This window comes from Melospiza georgiana, chromosome Z, assembly GCF_028018845.1.
Source record: "Melospiza georgiana isolate bMelGeo1 chromosome Z, bMelGeo1.pri, whole genome shotgun sequence".
Taxonomy (NCBI): Eukaryota; Metazoa; Chordata; class Aves; order Passeriformes; family Passerellidae; genus Melospiza; species Melospiza georgiana.
This window is the reverse complement of record NC_080465.1, coordinates 13,782,801-13,805,419: the sequence shown is the minus strand read 5'-3', so window position 1 is coordinate 13,805,419 and position 22,619 is coordinate 13,782,801. Positions and strand designations below refer to the sequence as shown.

General features: G+C 40.4%; 1 protein-coding gene across 1 annotated transcript; it reads right to left on the bottom strand.

Moving 5' to 3' along the window:
* Nucleotides 1–1,025: 1,025 nt before the first annotated feature.
* Nucleotides 1,026–13,208, bottom strand: INIP (INTS3 and NABP interacting protein). Its single transcript, XM_058044016.1, has 6 exons — nt 13,103–13,208; nt 12,636–12,743; nt 12,005–12,092; nt 5,200–5,302; nt 2,636–2,726; nt 1,026–1,711 (listed from the first exon to the last, which is right to left on the bottom strand). The coding sequence occupies exons 3-6, from the start codon at nt 12,027–12,029 to the stop codon at nt 1,616–1,618; spliced, it is 315 nt and encodes a 104-aa protein (XP_057899999.1). The 5' UTR covers nt 12,030–12,092; nt 12,636–12,743; nt 13,103–13,208; the 3' UTR covers nt 1,026–1,615.
* Nucleotides 13,209–22,619: the final 9,411 nt, after the last annotated feature.

Sequence of the window (22,619 nt, the reverse complement as noted above, 5' to 3'; positions counted from 1 at the left end):
TTCAAAGCACCTAATAAGATATGCAGCTCACACTACAGGATAATGAATAGACAGGACAATTTCATAAGGTAATTTCATAATTGGTAGTTAAGTAAAAAAGCTACACAGAGCCAACCACAATAAATAGAAGTGACTTCTTTCTCCACTGCCCACAAAAACCATCATCATTCCCATGACTCATCACATCAGAACCCAGAAAAAAAAAGCATATGGTATGAATAGTTCTTGTTAAAATTGCACATCTTTAAGCTCTACCAGGCTGGGTCCAGAAGATTCTCCTTCCTGAAAATGTTTCAGTATGCTCCAGTTTCTGCAAAGGTCTATGTTCAGCTGAGGTATATGAAAACAATGGCATTTCCCTCATACCTGCACCCATCTCTTGGTAGTTGTTCTGTATTCATGATTACTGCAAATATTAACAGTGAAATATAAACACATAGTTCAGTAGTGCTTACTGGGTTCAGGCAATCCCCTGCATATAGAAACAGAATACCCTACATATCCCCGAGGAAATGCCAAATACAACCCTGGAAACTTCATGGGACAGCTAAGTTTCTGCAAAGGACAGAGCTGTTTCAATTGGGCACCAGTTCAACAGATGCGTTCTGATTTATTGTTCTCATGTAAGTTTTCCTGTTCTTTTCTGTTTTCTAAAACTTGCCTCCATAGGCAATGCAATCAGTGTAGCAGCATAACTGCACGAGCAAAGCTGTGGAGATATAAAGAAGCCTAAGTAAGAACTATTTTTCATTCTAAGTTACTTTATCCTGGTAGCACAATGACAGTTCCAAAATAATTTACCTTAATATCAATAGATTTTCTTCCAGCAGAAAGCTGGAAATGTTTATCATGGACAAAAACACCAAGGAAAAAAGTGAACAAAAATAAAACACACCAAGTCTCGAAAAAGGCATAACTAGAAAAATGTGACCTTATAAATGGAATTGTCTTTGCAGACAACACTTTCCATCTGAGATGTCCAGAGAACTTTTGACATTTTATCCATGAAAAGACTGTTAGAAACATTTGGTTTTTTTTCCCACTTTAATTCATTTTCATATTTCACAAAGCAAGGTAAGAGACAGGCACACTGTAACTAAGGACTTAAGACCCGATGATGCTACAAGGGCAAACAGTACACTAGAAATGTTCCTGCATAGGAGAGGGTGGGGGAGGAAGACTGGCTGATGCATTTGACAAATTCATGTCTGTTTTAATGGACAGAAATAATTTTAATTTTCATTATTCATTACAAAAACCATACCTGTACATAATGAAAAGAAACATAAATGCTGTCAGACTGTGCATCTCTTGGTGACTCTGGTTTGGACATTTATATAAAGGAAGCACTGAAACAGGGAAGAGCAAACCCTGTACACTTCAAAGTCCAAGAAAAGTCTTGCATTTGACTTTGACCCGACAGAGGAACAGAAATAATACAGGATAAAAAATTTTCAACACTATTTCCCCATCACTAGAGCTCACATTTCTGAATGGCATTTGCAGGAACCCAGAAAAAAAGTAGTTTTTAGGATACATAAAGAAATTAAAAGGTCAGACAGCTCCTGCTATGGACAAAAATCAGATCTTGAATTTCTGAGACAAACAACATTCCTCATTCTGCCTCAAGTCGAGGTAAGACAGGAAGAATAAGATTTCCAAATGCAGAATCTTGAGTTATGAAGTATCCTGAGGAGTGTGCATGTGCGTGCTGTAAAAAGAAAAGCATTTGTTAAAGCATCTCTCTCTGCAGCACTGACACGATTTAAAACTTCATGGCTTCTGCAGCATTAATTTTTTATTTCTCCCAGTTTGCTCTTTAGTTCTGAAAGTTAAATTCAAATCCAGCATTTTAGATCAGCTACATCAAAATAAGGCCCATCAGGGCAATTAACTTGGACATTCTCTTCTGCTCTTCTCAGCCAACCCCATGGAGGTGGAGCAAATCAACTCCTGATTGCGCTTCTTTGCCTAGACCCCATGTTTCCACTTCCACTTCCTTCCATAACTAGCTTGGAATTCTTGGTTTGTGACAGCTGCTACACGGAGTGCCACCAGACACAATCCTAAACATGGGACACCAGGATTCTGCTCATGTGATGTAGACATATGCTTGTTCATCTGAGGGAGGCAACTGCTGTATAGCTCTGGAACACCTCTGTGAAATCCTACATACCCCTTCCCAGTTCAAAGACTGGACTAACAGCAAGTTAGATGTTCTACTAACAGCAAGTTAGATATCCCCTCTCTCCACCACTAGTGAAGAGCCCTGCTGGATCTCAAATTCAGCCTGAGTCTTTAGTGTGCCCTTGGAGTGATCAATGGCAACTGGCACAGTGAGCTGCACCAGCAGCAGCATCGCCAGCAGGCCAAAGGGAGCCATCTGAGCTCAGTCTGAGACACCAACTGGGGGCAGCTCAACAGAGACACGATGGGATGGCTGTGGGGCTGGGTGGAGCTCTCCAAGCCCAAGAACATGTTTCACCATAACAAAAGAGACTTCACTTGTGACAAATGCAGAAATGAGAGATACCTAAAAGGGGCTTTTCAATATTCAAAAGGAGCAGAGAAGGTGCTCTCTGAAGGGATGCACATCTAAACAGAGCCAAACTGAACTCCGACCGTATCAGCTCACCTGCAGTGCAGCCTTCTGCTGTGCTGCAATGTGCTGTTGCTCAGCATGATCACGGAAATCCTTATTCAGAGGTGATCTTGCAAGTGCAATGCTGCAAGAAAGAACAAGATGGTATGACACAGACGACAGCCAAAATGTGTTCTTGCCATTCTAGCCATGGGTACCATGACTTCCTGAGCTCTCATTTCACTCACGGCTTGACAATTGTCAGTTACTGTTTGGAATGACTATCTGTAAATATAAGAGAAAAAAGGGTAGGTAGAGTGACCACAGCTGTATAATTTGAGCCACCATTAACACTTTCTGCCAATCTAAACCTGAAGCCTATTGCGGATTTTGGCTCATGGGTTGAGTCCCACTGAAGTCAATGAAACCAGTGGGGTGCAGTGTTGGACAATGCAAGGAATTTCTAAAGCAGCTTTGTGCTTTCATCACTACTCGTTCACCGAGCGACTGTTCTAAACAACTGTGGCAAACAGAAGCGCTAACAAGAGCTCTGCAGACTTCAGTATAAGAACAGGTCTTCGGTGGGAGGGAAGCAGTTCACTACCTACGAAAAAGGAGTTTCCTATTGATGTTAACTGAAATAATGATCTTTTGGTAACAGCTTGGAGTACCTAAAACTGATTTTGCATATCTATCTCACTGCAGCAAAAGGTTTCAAATTAAAATTTACTGTTTTTCTTGTCTTTTATATCTTAGGACTCATCTGCCTTCTTAAACCAAAAAGAAGACATAAAAAGCATCCTCAACTCTATATATAAATAACATGGAAATTAGGTGAGGGTTACCATTAGAACTGTATCTCAAAACAATTCCCAACTACCTCTGAAACTGTCACTGGAGATTGCTGCTGAAATCTCTGCTCTTACCAATCACAGAGACAGAATGACAAGGATCCCAAGCAAATTCATCAACTGAATTTTACCAGCAGTTTCAATGTCAACAGCTGATTTAGTAAATCAGTTTTTGAGAAGTAGCCATGCTCATGAAAATATCTGCCGCCAAGTCTATGCCTAAATGCATAACAAAAACTAAACAATTCAGAAAAATTTTTGCTTATGGCAAGTATAAAGATAAGTCTCACTGCTGGAGAAGAGTAGTACTCAGTTTATTTAAAACACAGTATTTTCAGTAATTTTGGAGGTATTTAATTTGCAATTTGTAATCTGTACTCTCTAACTTTTCAATATGATTTCTGTAGATAAGCCTAAGGCTCCACCATAAGCTGATACTTTTCAAAAGAGGTCTTCTGTTCTTGGATACAGGATTTTCACATGCCAAGTCAGGAAACCAACCCATTCACCCCTATGCTGTCCCTGCCACTGTTGTGCTTTAGGTACATCAAGCTCTATCGGTCAAGTTTGCACAAATTTTATGGTCTCAATTCTGACAACTCTGTGGTGCAAGACCATTGGCAAAACATAAAAAAACTGTCAGCTTTTCAAAAATCACACAGCAGTCCACCGCACCAAAGCCAAGAGTCTGACTGTTGCATTGTAGGTTCCACCCACGTCCACCTTCAAAACTAGAAAATTCTAGTTCTGCTCACTAGAATACAGTGTTGTATTTCCTTAAAGAAAAAAGAGAGTAAACAAGCACCCCCTAAAGCTGTCAGGCTGATAACAAAGCACAGAAACACTGCTGCCAGGAGCTGTACACAACAGTATGATATTCTGATTTTCTTTGCAACAATTTTGCTCAAGTAACAACCACATAAAGTTATTAATAGTAACTTCTTACCTCACTCAGAAGTCTACATGAGGCAATTTCAAGTATTCTGCATGTTTTTTGACCTTATGAAGGAATTAAAAGTGCCGTGGAATCTCTCAGAAGAAAACACACAGGCAGCACTCAGACTGTAGTCAGAGTATTTGACTCTCATACAGGTGTTGTGGGTTACACTGTGTCTAGAACATGGCACTGCACTCAGTTCACCATAACCCCAAAGTGTAAGGATGTCAATTTCTCCACGTAAATTATTGAGTGATTTTCTAGTTACTGATTTACGACAAAAATCTGATCTTCTTGTCTTCTATGGGAGAAACCTTTCAACTCAGATTAGAGTATTACAATTTATGATGTAGAATCATCCCTACAACACAGCATCTTTTACAGGATTATCTGCTGTAACATACACTGGTTTCACCTTGCACATAGGGAGTTTCAAGAATAACTCACTCCTGCTGTAACTGTGCTTCTCGAAGCGCACAGAATCCTGAACCTAATGGTCTGCTACTTCCATTCCCCAAAGCATTTCAGCTTAATGAAATGTTTCCTCAGTGGCTGCTCCCTGATTTTTCTTTATGATAGACTTTAATACACTTGAGTAAGCATATCTGCTTCTCTCATTCTCAAATGGAAATTATATAGGCCAAAATTCATGCTTTGTAAACCACTTTAAATATGTTCCTAAAGAGCAATGTCCCCCTGCCTTGTTATTAAAGATCGTCAGAATACACTTCTGTTAAGTATTTATATAAGTTTACAGCTCACTAGCTGCTTGGCTTTTTTTTCCTTGATGTAATCAGTGATGGTCCAACAGGTCTAAGAACATAAAATACCTGGCTCCAGGGTGATTTGTGGAAGACTGGTTTTGCATAAGTAACTTTCTCTTCTCCTTGTCTAGTTCTGCCAGGATTGCAACCCTATTTTTATTCTGGAAACCTGGTGAGAATGACAGAAAAATATTAGAGATGTTTATTTGACTTCTGTGGCTCAACTCTAAACCTGTGGAATTAGAAATCCCTGTAGAAAATTACTCTAAGATGAATACACTGATCTTCACTTCAAAAGACTATTATTAAATAGGCTTCATTTTTCAGCATGCAATAGCTTCCATAAGCTATCATGCATATTATTACATTTTAAGCAAAGGCTTTTAACTCAAATTAGAGCCTATCCCTTTCCAAGCCAGCACTGGAGCTACAATCAATGTTTATGTTTAAATAGCTGCCTTCCAAAAAAAAGCAATAAACTTACCAGGTTCTACATTTAAAAAGTAGTCACTGAATGTTCAACTCAACAATAACAATGGAGTAATATATGCATGGGGCTTAATTTCTCATGTCACTCGTGAACTCAAACTGTAACACAAGCATTTAATATATATAACAGGTAAGAATGAGCAAATCACTAAGCTCGCACATGTGTTCATACAAACATGTTTCATTCAATCTATGAAGAAAAGTTTAAATATAATGTGCCCTATACACACTACCCTTACTCTGAGTATGAGTATGATCAAATGTTGGAATAGAGAAGAAAATTTTAACTATTGAACTGTCCATACACCATTTAAGAATGTGGCCTCCATCTGTTTTCATCACTGTTCCAAAGTGACCTTGAATACTAGAGAAGGGGTCAGGAAGTAGGGTGACTTGAGAGAATTTCAAAAATGCCCAAAATAGCTGCCACCCATCTATTTTTCAAAGTTGCCTTCAAAATGCAAACATGGCAAAACTCCTGTACCTACACAGGACTCATATAATAAAGGATCTCACTGCAGCCCTCAAACAAACCAGAGGCACAAGCCCCTGCTGTTGTCCAGTATGCCCAAACAGCCCAACAGTTCCAGAGCTGACTCTTACACACCTCTATAACACCAAGGACACCTTGTGTCAGAAATGCAAACTTCTTGAATCTCTTATTTCCTGCTGTTCTATAAATAACAAGCTATGACAACATCATAAAAAAAAAATTAAGTCAAAAGTCAGCTCTCCTTTATTTCCTCCACGCAAAAAGTTCAAGATTCCCCCTGGAAGTTGCTGCATGCTGTGCCCCTGCCCTGCAAACTGTGTTAATGACAGCACTAAACATGGTAATTCACAAGCTGTGAGGAAGGCCACACATGATAACTCTTAAGGAGAGTATTAGCATGTCAAGGTAAAATGATTTATTTTTAGTAGCTGCACTCAAAAGTTCATCCTCTTTGACAGACCGTGTCCTGATGCTCAATTACATAATCCAGAATTCCTTTCATCTGCATGGCTTAATGAAGGAGACAATCACCAGAGAGAAATCTTCAACTCTAAATAACAACGTGCATCTGTACTGCTTTGCTATCAAGCTCTAACCTTTTTCTTCTACCATGCCTAATGTGCACATCCATAAACTTCAGTGTCACAAGACTTCTCAAAAGGAGCACAGTCAGACTATATTGTACTATGGTTTTATGTAAGATCAGCCACAATTATTTTGATATTTGTTAACAAGCTTTTCAGTTACATTTAATTAACTGGAAATTTTCTGTCTGCTAATCTCTCCTTCCTATGTAGCATTAGCTCCACTTAAACTCTGTTTGATAAGAGTACTGATTCAGGCCTTTGATGTTTCTTTGCTCTTCAGGTATTGTACACTATCACTTTTTTTTTTTAAAATCTTGCGCTTGCAATGAATCTGAAACCTTTAAACAGAGCTGACATACAAAGGCTGACAAATCTTGCCAACAAGCTAGGATTTAATATCTCTGAACTGCAGCTAGCCCAGACTTCACTTTCTTGTAAATTTTGGAGACAATGTGCGGATAGGATGACTGAATCACCTCTTAAGAGGGCCTGACCTAAAACAACCATATGCTTGTATGTTCATTCTACACAATTTTAATCCAAAACCCATTATACTTGACATATTACTCAGCACGCTACTGATACTGCTTGCTTACCTTAAACTGCATAAATTTAAATGTGTGCTTGGAATTCACAAGATCCGATGATTAAGGAAAGAAAAAGGAGACCACTTTTTAATATAAGTTAGTGATCCAAAAAAATAAAGATTAAATATACTTAAATTTATCATGAAACAGATGGTGTGATTCAGAAAAGCCTGAGACATTTTAAATGCTGTTTTTAAACTGTGATCAGAAACAGTAGAAGACTCTGTCTTCTATTTTGAGTCTTGTTACAGTATCTTGTGGAAGAAACTCTAGAAGTAGTCAGAAGAAACCCAAGTATCTTTTCTTTCCTCATACCGCTACTAAGCGATTTGTGGTGTGCTTTTGTTTGATTGTTTGTTGGTTGGGGTTTTTTAAGTAGTATTTTGCACTAGAGTTCAGACAGTAACCATCAGCAACCTGCTGCACTGAAAAAGTAATTTGTTTTATAGAATTTGTTATTGGCAAGGAAAAAAAAGCCTGTTTAAGAAAGGGGAGGAGCATATTCAACATCACGTTAGTACTCCTCAGCTGAGCAACGTGATCTTCCTGCAGGTAAACTTCTTCAATGTGCAAAGTAAAGCCTGTTCATTTAAAGGTTAACAATGGAGGGAGTGGAACATGAGAAATCCATTTTACAGAGAAATTCTGGCATCCTTAGAGAGTAATTAACCATATCTGGCAACAAATAAGCAAAACTTTCATTTAGATTCATCCCTGTTGAGGAACCCAAAATGCTTTCATAAAGACCAATTTGAAACTCCTACAGAAATTTCCTGCTTCAATTATAAATAAGAGTAATATTTCATCTACAGATTTGTCTGTTCTGCTTTCTACTTTCTGCTTTCATTTCTTCTAAAAATGTGGACATGCAAAAATCAAAAGCTGTCCTTAGTACAGACCAGATTCCCATCTGTGAAAACCAGTGCAGATTTTAAACAAATGAACTTCCTAATAGAGCTTTAAATCTAGACTTCCCTTCACTGGGCTGAGTAGTACTAATATTTTGAGTTCGAACACTTCATATATTGCAGTTTATAAGGATTTTTCTCAGCTTTGCTGACATGAGTCCTGACACAAAACAATCTATTCAAGGCAGATAAATAGATCATGGGAGTGTCAGATGTCAAACTGAGCACCTAGATGGTCAGATTACTCTCTAATGTAGCAAATTCAGGACATTAAAAATTTAAACCTTTCTGACACCTCTGTTTCTGACATCAAGCATTGTATTTGTGCAGGATGAGAAAGATTACTTGCACCTATTTTCTGCACATGAAAGGCAGAAAGCCAGTGAAAACTGAAACCTTGCTGAGCAATACTGCCAGCTTTAAGAACTCACAGCAAGCCTCTCTCTTTAACCTACTCTCAACATTTTATCTACCACCCTATCTAACCATTACCTGTGTCAGTTAGTTCTTCTAATTAACTCTGCATAGCTAGCAACAGCATTACATTTATCTGTTTTTAATTTTTTGCTTTTCATTGATTATCTTTTCTCCTTGATCTTTCCTTGACTTGCTGCTTCAAATTCACAGGACATTTAAGTTTTTTCTAAGATGCACCGTTTATCATTTACCCATAGATGTGTAACAGCACCAAAAAGCCCTCTTGTTACTTTGTGTCCAAAATACACTTTTATTTAGAAAATGCTGTCAAAGCTGTATGTGACCTCCAAGCTCTGAACATTGAAAGGCACTGCATTTTGTCCTGCCTGCTCAATTCAGAAACGACTTAAAAGCAATTTCTTTACTGAAGTGCATGTTTCTATAAATGGCAGTATTCATTAAGTGAGGCAGCAGCCTCTTAAAAAGCAGAATCTAAAGTTCATATTAAACACACCGCTTGTGAAGAAAATGGAGTAATTCTATTCTGATGGCCTCTTCTGCTTATGATGAATGGCATCTCAAAACATCATCTAACAATCTGCTGCATGCCAGTGCTCTCAGTAACAATTTACATCTGGATATGCTTTCATATACTTTGTGTGACAATGAAACAAAAGGTGTACTGGTTATTCAGTAAATTAAGTAGAATTACTTAAAAATACATTAGTATTTTGTCTGTGCCTCCAGAAAATACCTGTAAGTATATAAGTATATATGTATATAATATAAGTAATTGACAGCTTTATGGCTGCAAAGTTCTCAAGTACTATGTTTACACACAGATCAGACTCAGATTGGGAAGGGTAAAATGTGTAGATGATGACATAATTCAACGCAGAACAGCACAATCTTCCTTTTCAGACTGGTGAACAGAGACCCAAATCTAACTGATTAGAATGTGCCCTGGGAATGTCCCCACATATCTTTAGAAAAAAGAACAAACAACTTTCAGGACATAAAGACACTCTAGAATTGCTGCAGCCTGAAACTTAGAATTCTGTTCATATTTCAAGAGCTTCTTCTTCCAACATACCAGAACTCTTATTTTCTGAAACGTTCTGAAGCACTGTCTGAAGCAGGATCTGTATCTTTTCCACCTCTGAGGACCAGAAGGAGAATTTGGTCCTGAGCAGTTACATTTCTCTCATTTCAGACAGCTTCCTCTAGGAGGACTCACACACAGAGTGGCTAATTCAGTTACACACAGCAAGGCTCTGGCCTTGCTGCACACAAGCACAGGCTTTTCACAAGAACAGCCTGATGAATGCATGTTGCCTAAGTACTGTGAAGTACTGCAGTAGGAGCAGTGTATTCCTGAGCACCTGGAAGTATTTGCTCTAATTCAGAAGTTGATTTCCAGCCCTCAAAGTGTATCACTCTGGGCAATGAGTGCACGTGGTAGACAACACACAGCACACATACAGCAAGACCTTCTATTGCTTATTAAAGCCACAGTCAGTCTCATGCCATCAGTTCCCTGTGGTACTAATGAACTGAAATAAGGCTTTTCATTAAATTCTTCTTGGTTTTTCTGCACTCATAGGCCGCTCGCTACCAAGAGTGCTTTTCTAAGAGACCAGTGAATAAAAGTCTGGCTCAAAACATGTTAACTTTTATAGTCCAAGTCTGTTATCAATGGAAAATTCCTATTTATTCCTAAGAAAATATCTGACACGAATCAAAGGAAAAGCAGTAATTCCGTACAAAAAATTCCCATCACTGTCTACCTGTGTAGAAGGTTACTGTTTAATTCATCCTTACAGCTCTGCCTAAGTGCTACCATTCAAAACTCTTCTGGTGAGCATTTCAGTAAACTTGTATGCTTTTTGTCCAATTGAAGATAATGGATTCCTTGAACAGTACTAATACATATGCCAGGAGGCAAGCTAAAAATGCAGTGTTTTTCACAGTCCTTTTCACTACCAGACTGCATCTAGCAAAGACAGAAACCCTGAACTGTTGTTCATATTTACCTGTTCCTTTCTAATTTTCCTAGCTGTAATACTTATAGGCTTATTTGGTAATTAAACGATAGTGTTTCTTGTCTCCTTAGTGCAAACAATTTTCAAATAATAACTGCATGGTTCCTTTAATATGACTATAAAGGATATCCCAAATATAAAAGATTCTAAGGCTCTATTAAATTATAGGTCACTGGAATCAGGAGGGAAGCAAAAGTATTCTGGCCTTAAAATCCCATCTCTTAATAAACCAACTTATTTAAGAAAGAGCAGCTTTTGACTCTCTGTGACAACATTCTATTCCTTGCAATGATGCTGATTTCGTATTCACAGAATAAAAGCAAGATTTACCATTACATGCCAAAAACTTTCTCAGAGTTAAAATTTGCAAACAGACAGCTCTGCAATCTGCAGTACTTCTCTCTCAACACCTCACAAAATTTCAAAAAGCATTCCTGAAACTACCTCCTTTCCATCGAGTAGCAAGTAAAATCTGTGGCTTGGACCACACGAGTCATAGGACACCCCCTGAAGTATTATCCAGCAACACCAGGTTTGCAGGACTGCCTGAGGTAAGGACACAAAGACAGACCTGCAAAAAGTCTCCACTTGCTGGGAAACTGAACCCAGAATTCATTTCTCATAAACAAGTAAGGGAAGACCCGTACCTGAGAAGCTTTGTCCCCAGCTCTTCCACATAGGAAAAGCCTCAGAGCTCCCCTAAGGTTTCCAGAAAACACCTCTAGAGGGCGATTTAAGATCCTCCTTCAAATTCACTGGGTGGCACCTCCAGACCCTCAGCCCCCTCTAAAGCACATGCAGCACTTGGAGAGATGGACCATTACTAAGATTTTATTATTTTCCGGATACAATTGAGATGCATCTTGGTATAAAGGAACATTTCATGGCAGTTACCATTACGGTTTTAACTGGCTTTTTCTCCTAGGCCTGGCCAATTGCTGCTGTGACAGATATTACTGCCTGGGTCTTGCTGTTCCCATAGAATGTATTTGACTTCTGGCTCTTCTCTGATGTTGAGTGCAAGAGCTGCAAGTCATGTTCAAGGCCAAATGCTGTAAATGTCTGAAATAAGCTTCAGGAAATGATTACTGTAGCATAGGCATGATACCTACTTCCTAACCCTGAGCACAATTGTGCTCAGTAATAAAGAGCTTCCCAACCATCAGTGGTCTTTTTCAACCATTAAATGTGCGTGTACCTTGTCCCAGAAGAATTGCTGCCATTCTGCTGCTTTCAGCCCCACCTCTCCTCCCTTTCTTCATCTTTCCATAAAAATAAATTTACAATCATGGTGATTTCACTGATATTTTGCATTTACTTTTCCTTGAATACTTAAATTAAAACCTACCTTGTCCTGAAGGATTTGCTGCCATCCTTCAATTTTCAGCCCTTGTTTTATTCAGCTGGAATTCAAATCTTTTAACCCCCACAAATATCTGCAAAGCAGGCACAATATAAGATGAACATACTCCTTTAAAATAAGAGCTTGGAATTCTGTCTGTTAGAGACTTTATAAATATGGCAACTGTTAGAAAGCATGAGCCAAACACAGCATGTGTTTAGCTTAAAATGTATTATACAATTTATATTGTTCTGACTGCAACTTTGGGCTTGAAATACCAAGAGTTGCGATAAATCCTTTTTTTTCAGATTCTAGAAGTAGTAGTAATATTCTAGTATAAATAATATAATAATTGGAGTCATACAGGCCATTTTCCCAACTGAACTTCTTCCTGACAAGGTATGCCAGACTATGCTTAAGAATCAAATCAAACCTTTGTTCAAATCAAATCCTTAAAAGCTGAAGCCTTGGAAGACCCCAGTTCAGGGTCTAACTCAAGAAAAACTGATTGTTTGAGGAGAGGCAATTTAAATCCCAGAGACAAGGCCAGCCAAAGTTGGCGGTAGAGTTGTTTTCCCACAAAGTTTTTTGTGGCAAAACAAAAAAGGAGGCCTGCTGCTCCTCGGGCATACGTCACCTCGGACCACCATCAACATTTGTTTCCATCAAGGTGCCAGGCTGTAAAGTGCAGTGGCGAAGAGCTCTGGCTCAGCCAGGCGGAGGCGAGGGATGGGAACGCTGAATCCTGCGGGAAACGTGAAGCACAAGTCAGCCACACCTCCACAGGAGACCGTGTCATTGCTACGGTCGGGACCTGCGGGTCCCTGAGCAGCAACGCTGCGGTGAATCAATAACCCAGTGACAGTATTAATTAAGCGCAGCGAGAGCGGTCGGGATGGGTTTCTCCAAGAGCCATGAACGGCCTGACCCACTCCCGCCGCCGCCCAGTCCTCCCCTCACTCGGGAATGGGCTCTCCCGCTCGCCTTCTCCCTCCCGCCCACAACGGACGGATGGCCTCCCCGGCTCTCCCCGACCCGGGGCCGCTGCCCCGCCCTAGGCCAGCCGGCCTGGCCCAGGCCCCTGCAGTGCCGCCCGCTACCCACCTGCCCGGCCCGAGAGCGCGGGGCTCCGGCTCCTTTCACCCCGCTCGCCCTTCCCGCAGCGCGGCGGCGCCGCCTCCGCCCCCAGCTCGTGACGCTCCACAGCGCGACAGCGGCCGCGCCCTCCTCCCTTCCCGTGCCCTCCTCTCGCACTTCCCGTGCCCTCCCCTCGCACTTCCCGCGCCCTCCTGCCTTCCCGTGCCCTCCCCTCGCCCTGCCCAGGCCCGGAAGGGTCGGTGTTGTGCCTGTGGGCGCGGGGCTGGCCGCGCGGAGTGTGGCGTTCGGCCGTGAGGCAGCGGTTGGCTGTGTTTGCTTCTGCCGAGGGCATTCCCTTGGGGACAGGAGCAAGCGCCAGGGTTTCACGCTTGTGCCGCACAGTGGGGACTCCAGGCAGCATCGAGGTTAAATAATAAACCCCACAAGTGGAAGGGAAGAGGTCGTGGAATCAGGCTGGAAAAGACCTCCGAGGTCATGGAGTCCAACCTGTGACCCAACATTACCCTATCAGCCAGACCATGGCACTGAGTGCCACACCCAGTCATTGCTTAACACTTCCAGGGACGCTGACTCCACCACCTCCCTGGGCTGGGCATTCCAAAATCAAATGGCTCTTTCAGGGAAGAACCTCCCCTGGTGCAACTTGAGGTTGTGCCCTCTTCTCCTGTTTCTTTTTTTTTTTAAATCACTGCCATGCAGATTGTGTTTGAACACAGCAGCAATATTTGGAATTAATTCCAGAGAGTTTTGTTCATGGAATTAGCGCGTGGTTTGCTTTTGGAATGTCAAGTAACAACGATATAGATGAGGGTATCTGATTAAATGATCCGGTCTGACCTGGGGAATAAACCATAGTCTTAAAGCAGCAATCTGAGACTTTTTATGCCCTTGTGGTTACAATATTTGAATCAAACTGGACTAAGTAGCAGCTGTAGCTTTGATTGAGCATAAATCAACTATTAAGGACTGCTATAAATACCTTATGTAAAGACTGCATACAGATGGAGCCAACTCTGACCTCTCTGTAGCCAAAAATCAGTCACATTGTCTACTTCAGTTTGATGTGCAGGGTTTTTTTAAGGCATAAAATAATTTTCATAAAATAAAGACCCTTTTTCTTCTTTAACTGGATGTAAGCATAAGAACAGGAAAACAGTTACTTTTTTTTATTAGTTAGGTCAAGATGTCTACGTAGACATGCTTTTACTGCAGGATATTAAATTTTTTCATGTTCAGGTTTTGATGGTGTATGTAACAGGCACTTCTGAGAAAATGACCCTTACAGCAAGGGTGATACTGGATCTAGTAGTCAAACCTGCATGCTGCAGGGGATTTGATTTCATCTGCTTTCTCTTTCATCAAATGCTAGAAGTCCATAACCTCCTCCCTCTTCAGGCCTAAAGTGGAAAAAGAGCTTATTAAAAACTGTTGATTTAGTTACAATTTAATTACTAATATTGCTAAGAACACACACAGGGTGTATACAGTGTGAAATGTCACCCTAATTCATTAGCTTGGACAACCACATATATACAGAAATATTGAAGGCAGTTAACAATTTCTAAAGATGTGCTGCAGCCAGCTTTACTATCTTAAAGAAAAATAAATTACATATTTGCGAGTGTACAGAACACATAAAAATCTTTTTAGTGTCTATAATAATGGAGCCATTTGTCTTAAAATAGAGTGCCTTAGTTATTATACACATGGATTCTATGAGATAGGCAACAATCTACTAACCAAGTATGCTGTTCTTCCATTTGTATTTTTCAAACGCACACAGTGTTTGACATTTGTAAAACTGAACAAATTTGTGTCTGAAAACTTGTAATGTCCAGATGTAGAATTTAGTTACCTGGATTGTTTGCCTGGTAAAAGCAGTGTGTGTTTGTGTGTGTGTGTTTGTGTAGAGGTGTGTGTGTGCCTGTACTCAAACCAGCAAACAATCTCAGGGAGTTTTCTGTTTGCTTTAAAGCCCTGTTGATTAATACTGTGGGAAGCAAACATTGCTGCTGTTCCCACCTATTTGTATTTATGTCAGCTGTTCTCTTTGCATGAGCAGCTGACTGAGCACCTGCCCTTCTGATTCTGTTTTGGTATTGTTTTTTGTTTTGTTTCATTTTGTTATTTATCATTCTGCCTTTGGAAATGTAGTATGTGCTAATTTTTTTTCCCTTTTAGTTGTCCTTTGGATGATTTGCCAACCGTTTTATCTAGACACCTCGCTTGCAGGCGTTAACTGCTGAGGAGTAGAGTGAATGAAGAGCAGCACAGCATGCTAAACAATAATCCTACCTAATAATAATCCTACAAACCTATAATCCTACCTGGTGGAATTCTCTGTGAAGTCATTCCAGGACTGAGGATGTAAGTGATTCTGAAATATGCAGTTTGAGGCAGACAGGTCTGCCTGCTGTCCTTCTCTTTACACAGCTAACCCTGGCAAGAAGAATTAATTAGGACAGTGGTCCTTGTTTGGGGATCAAGAAAGGAAGATAGAGAAGGAAGAACAGCAGGGCAAGGAGGAAGAGTCATCAGCAAGAAAACTCAGGTGAAGAAAAGCTGGAACTTGTTAATTCTACATTTCTGTACAAGTGTGGTGAATGTTGATCATAGCAGTAGCTTCCAGCATCTCTACGAAAACATGATCATATCTCAAGTCAAATGATCTCTTGCCTTTGGGAGGAGTTTCACATCCATATATTATCAATTAATTTCTCCTTGGGTTGTAGAAACAGGAAGAGGTGTAACCCTTTAAAGGAATGGTGTCTAATCTCCGATGTGTGAGAATACTTTTGCCTGAAACAACTTCTTGTTCAGCATAAGCAAATAAAAAAAGCAAAATGAAGCATTTATAGCATGTCTTTTGGAAACCCACTATAAAATCTTCACTTTAAAAGGAGGCCGTTCTTGAACACTACCTCACAAATCTTGCCATGTTCTTCCTTCAGGCATTAAATGCTGTTTTTCAGGTGAGCTGTTCTCATCATCTTGGAGTAGCGGGAGCTGTGTATCCCATTATATAAACAAAAGCTGTGTTAAATTGAGTTTAGTTCTGAATGAATATAAACTGCAACATGAAAATGTGGTGGGACAACTCACATAACTGAAGTGCTGCACTGGATGGCTACAAACTCTTAAACAGAGACAGGAAATGGGGAGGAGGTGGAGGGGTGGCCCTTTATATTAGGGAGGCTTTTGATGCCATGGGTATTGAAACTAATCATGATGAAGCTGAATGCCTGTGGGTAAGAATTAAGGGAAGGCCAACAAGGCTGACATCCTACTGGGAGCCTGTTATCGTCCACCCAACCAGGAGGAAGAGGTGGACAACTTATTCTCTAAGCAGATGGAGAATGTGTCAGGATCACAGCCCTTGTTCTGGTAGGTGACTTCAACCTACCAGACATCTGCTGGGAACTTAATACAGCAGAGACAGAGACAGTCCAGGAAGTTCTTAGAGTGTGTAGAGGATAACTTTTGTCACAGCTGGTGAGGGAGCCCACCAGGGGAGGGACTATGTTAGACCTGCTGTTTGCAAATAGAGATGGGCTGGTGGGAGATGTGGTGCTTGGAGGCTGCTTGGGGCAGAGTGATCATGAAATTACACAGTTCTCGATATTTGGTGAAATGAATACCAATAAGACTTTTACGCTGGACTTCTGAAGGGCAGACTTTGGCCTATTCGGAGACTTAGAGAGTTCCTTGGGAAGCAGCCCTTAAAAACAAGGGAGTCCAGGAAAGGTGGGTGTGCTTCAAAACAGAGATCCTGAGGGCACAGGAACAGACTGTCCCTGTGTGCCGAAAGATGAGTCAGCGAGGCAAACATCCAGTCTGGATGGGCAATGAGGTTTTGAAGGAATTTAGGAAAAAAAGAGGATGTATCATCTTTGGAAGGAGGGTCAAGTCCCTCAGGAAGTATTTAAGGGGCTTGCTAGGGCATCTAGGAAAAAATTAGAGAGGCCAAACTCAGTTTGAACTTAACTTGGCAACTTTTGTAAGGGATAATAAAAAATGTTTTTACAATATTAATAGCAAAAGGAAGGGTAAGACCAACCTTTGTTCTCTACTGGATGTGGGAGGGAACTTAGTAAGTGCAGATGAGGGGAAGGTGGAAGTGCTTAATGCCTTCTTTGCCTCAGTCTTCAGTGGGAAGACGGCTTGTCCTGAGGACAGCTGTCCTCCTGGGCTGGTAGATGGTGTCAGGGAACAGAATGGTCCCCCCATTATCCAAGAGAAGGCAGTCAGAGACCTTCTGAGATGCTTGGATATTCATAAACCTATGGGCCCAGATGGGATCCACCCCAGGGTGATGAGAGAGCTGGCAGATGAGCTTGTGAAGTCACTCTGCATCATTTACCAACAGTCCTGGCTCACTGGTGAAGTTCCAGATGACTGGAAGCTGGCCAATGTGATACCCATTCACAACAAGGGTGGGAAGGAGGATCCTGGTAATTATAGACCAATCAGTCTGACCTCAGTACCCGGCAATCACTATAGGCTGAGGTAGAATAGTGATTTACATGTTGGGTTGTTTTTCCCCCAAGTGAAAATAATATGTGCATGATGTGTCCTTGGGTTGAATCGAGATCTAGAATGCTGTTTTCATTTCCATGTGGCAGTGCTACTCATACATACCATCCTAAACACTCCCTTTCTCTATTTATTGTGTATGTCAGAAAAAAACTCTTCAAACAAATAAAATACATCTTGAAGAGTCTTTAAACATTTTAGATTGATTGGGGTTCCATATCCAATTGTGTAAAGATACTGTATCCATAGTTATAGTCTTTCTCCTTGACTGGATTTTTGATTTTTCATTTTATGACCATTTAGCACAGACTTCTGCTTTGTATGACAAGTGTCCTTTGTTCCCACAATCCTGTTTATGGCACCCCCACAAAACTTGACAGCTTTGAATGCTTTTGGTATAGGAAAAGCTTATGCATTATCCTACAAGTGTGCATGAATTCACAGGTGTTGTGTGCTCATGACTCAAAACTGATTCTCTCTCTAGAGAGTCACTGAGCACATGCATAGGATTTCACATGATGGAGTCAAAAGCCTGCCCTCTCCAATCTCTGCAGTACAAGACCTGAAGGTCTAGTAGCATATGGGAAGAAGGACCCTTTTTGAAAAGATAGCTGGATTTTTTGGGCTTTTCTAATATCTTCTGGAATGGTGTTGTTCTATTGTAGTTTCCTGTGTGCCTGTGTGCAGCCAGACACAAACATTATCTTTGCCAAGGGAGACCACAGTGGGGAAAAGACAAAGCAGTTGAGGAGAAGCTGATGACAGCAGGGGGAAAAAATTTACTGCCCTTGACCTGTCAAACCAGCCAAGCCTGCCAGTATCTCTGTGGCCTCAAGCCTACCTTATTGTTTGTACTGTCTGGAGTTTTGCTATTGAGAATCCTAGAAATTAGTCTTTAAATAGAATACTTGATGAAAAGCAGGTGGGCTTTACATGTCTGGTCTAGTAAATAAATACAATGTGAACTTAGCCTCCTGATAGTCATTGTAAACCCTGTTGCCATTTTATGTCTCATCTGGACAAAAAGATAAAGATGCATTACAAAAAGAATGTTAAGAGACAACTGAGAGTCCTTCTCAGGCTCACACTGAGCAATTGAAAAGCCATTTGCCATTATAAAAACATCCTGGGTGGTATTACTGGTGTAACTGGCACTCCAGATCAGAACAGGCACTATCCTTAAATTTGTAAATAGATTTTCCTGCACATCATCTGTGGATGCTTCCTCTCCCTGTTTGTCCTAGTAAACAATCTTAAGAGGTAGCCTGCAGGACTTTGATTTCAGTGATACCGAAACAGAGCTATTTTTTAGGAAAAAATGTGTGAAACTGGTGACATTTTTCTTGAATTGGTGAGATTCTTGGTCCCCAAACTGACGATTTGACTTCTTCCCCAGTTAGTATTACACCTGTCTGTTTCATCCTGCTTCTGGGCTGAAATGATATAAACATAATAAACAGTTATGATTTTGCTGGGAGAGCATGCCAGTTTTTTCAAGTTAACTTGGGTTAAGATGTGGGCATTGAATAGCAGTCTCTTTTCAGCCTGCCACTGATTCTGGTTTTCACTGTGTATTTTATTGTGGTTGCATGTTTCATGTGCTGAATGGTTTTAGCTTGGTCGATGTTTAACAAAACGAAAATTATCAATGTAAGCATCAAGGAAAATATTATGGTTGTAAAATTAAATCACCACAGTGGAGAAGGATATATAACCATGTTTTTAATCAGTCATCATTTCCTAGCAGAATTAAGACATTTGATTATTTCTCTGCTGGTATTATAAAAATAGACACCTTCCTCAGTTTTTGGTAGTACCTCTTGTGCCTGCTGTTGGAGCCAGATGACCACATGCTGACACATTTAGAAGTTCCAATTTGTGTGTAGAAAACAATCCTACAAGAAGTCAGTCACATAGCATATCTATTTTTTTCTGTTTCATTTAATGCACAATATATTTGGAGATCTTTATGATCCCTGTTCATATTGTGTGACTACTTCTAATCAAGGTACAGGAATTTGCTCCTAACTCTAATTTCACATTCAATGTTCTGTCTTCTTTTTGAAGTTCCAGTTCTTGAAATCAACTACATAGTATGCTCATCTTCCGTGTTAAAAAAATAGAAACAGGTTTCCCTTACAGCTGAAGAAGAAACTGCAAACCCACCCTTGACGGTGATACGCACTTGCAGAGAATATAGCAAAGGCGTGACAGTTATACAGATTTTTAAGATTACACATTTAAAGTAAGTTTAATCTATTTTAAGGTATGATTTATGATTTTTGAACTCTTCTAATAGAACATACAATGGTTTGGATTGGAAGGGACCTAAAAAAATCATCCAGTTCCACCCCCCTTGTCATAGGCAGGGAACCTCCCACTAGACCATGTCACTCAGAGCTCCATCCAGCTTGGTCTTTTTCTTGTTTCTCAGTATCATAGTTTGCATTTGCTACCTGAGATATGTATCACTGTTAAACCTAGATTGCTGTCTGTACAAATATTTGTATATTTGGTACTCACCAAAATCGGAGGATGAGAGACATCTGTCATTAGTCATTAAGACAGGCCATTAATCTGGGCTAGATTGCTTACACTGTCCATTTTTTGGGTTTTTAAAAAGCATATTATCATAAATTACATTTAAGTATTGATTTAATGTCAACAGTTAGCCAGCTTGACTTTATAGCTAGTGTGGAGTTGGAATTCTGAAATTTAACATAACTTTCATAGCCAGAATTTAGGAATATACTTGATAATAATCATCAAGTTTGTATTTTTTTTGTGTAACAGCTCTTCCACTAATGTCTTCTGAACTTTTTCTAACCAGATTTCAGGTTACTTGTATTCACAGGTGCACAAATATTCCTGAATTTTGCATATACTGATCCAGTTAATTATTTGAAAATGTTTCTAAGTATTCTATGTCAGATGAAATGTGTAAGGATGACATAGCAGAAACAGGTAACACAGATAATTGTAATTAATTAAAAAAAAGAGGCATATATTGCCCTATCACAGGAAACTAGACCAGTAAGTGGAGCTTGGAACTTCATCCTTGTATACAGGCTATTGAGAGTCAGCTTACAAACCTCAGAAACCGAACTAATGACTTCTGTAGCAGCACTGAGTCTTTCAGGCTGGAAAGGATGTACGGAGGTCTCTGGTCCAATCTCTTGCTTGAAGGAGGGTCAGACGTGAGATCGCACCAGATTGTCTTAAGAATCTCCAAGGGTGGACTGCACAACCTCTCTCTGTAACCTGCTCTGACTCTTGACTTACCTTCAGGGGAAAAAAGTTGTTCCTAATATCCTCAGGAATTTCCTGTTTCAGTTGATCTTTTGTCTCTTGCCTTCCTGCTATGGTCTGCTGTGGTAAGCCCACTTCTGTCTTTTCCATCCATTCCCTATGGGATACTGGAGGATGCAGTTAACTGCCCTTGAAGCTATCTGCCTCAGGGTCAAAAAGCCTCAGCCCTGCAGCTGCTTCTTGCAGATTGTCACCAACCATCTCAGTGCCCCCCTCTGAACTTTGTCCAGTTTGCCAGCATCTTGTATAAAGGTCCCACAATTGAATATAGGATTTCTGATAAGGTCTAATGAGTGCCAAGCAGAGTCTGATAAATCCTGCACTCAATCTGCTGCTTGTGCTGCCTGCTGTTTGGGCAGTCTGGATACCACCAGTCTTCCTTGCTGCAAGAATGCAGCCTCCTTATTCTCAGCTCACAGCCCCCTAAGCCAAGGTTTAATGAGTACAAAGAAGGTTATTTGTACTTGCACAGCGCTAGGATGGCCCCAGGTTTCCAAGCGTTAGAAGGTGTTGGTGTTCCTGACCAGGCTTCCTTTGGAAAAGGACTGAGTTGGAAACACAGCTGGGTGAGAATGCCTAAGGGAAAAGAGAGAAAGAGCTCTCAGTGAGTCATAAACCTTTGAGATACAGGCTGTCACAAAACTGAAGGGAACCAATTCATGAAAGTGCGGCAGATACACAAACCTGCCTGCTCCTTTATCACAATAGTTTCCATTTAAGATCTGGATAGTCTAAAAGAAAGTTGGGATGCATGTATCTAAGCTGACTAATGTGTATTGCTTCCTTTTTCTGATAGATAAATAGGTTGTTGTTTCTGAAGTGTAATGAAGAAGGGATATTTCACAGCCACTTTCTCACTGGGGCCTGGCACTTGGACTTTTGATGTCTGCTGAAGTTCAAACATTATGTAATATTAAGTAGTTATTTATAGTAAGGATTGATTTTTTCCCCTGTATTTTTTTTTCCTGTGATACACAGTATTTCTTTTTGTAATTACAGTCCACAGTGTTGTGCCCTCATGCTCGTCCTGCTGTGTGGCACCTCGCAGTGACACATGTAAAACTTTAGGTATTAGTGCTGCCCTTTTGTGGTTTGTACTCCCCAGGAAAAGTTGAACACAAATGAAATGTTTACAGCATCCAAGTCTCATCTGGTCTCATACGTGTATGTTTATCCTCATATATCTATCTGTAGCTGGAAGAGATTGTGACAGTCTTATAGTGATCCATCACTTTCCCCAGTAGCATGTTACTCTATAATGTCTAATTAGTGCTGAGCAAATTATTAGCAAAAGTAATCTATCCACCAGATTTAGCTTCTTTACCTGCTCAGGAAACATCTTAGACCAGGACTATGATTTTCCACCTATTTATTGGTTATTCTGCCAACATGAACACTTTTTCCATGCTGTAAAAAGTTGATAGGTCACATGAATTTTTGTAATGGATACATGCTTTTAGATGGATTTGCATGAATTGCTTCCAAAGGTCTTGATATATCTTTCACCTCATTTCAGCATGATCAAACATTGTACAACAATGGGAGATCTCTCAACGTGAGATCTCTGCGGCAAAAGTAGACAGATAGCATCAGTGAAAGGATGTTTCTATGCAAGCCTTTCGTGCAAGACATCTCTCAGTGTATCTGGTGTATCCGGTGCACTCCTACCGTGAGGGAGTCC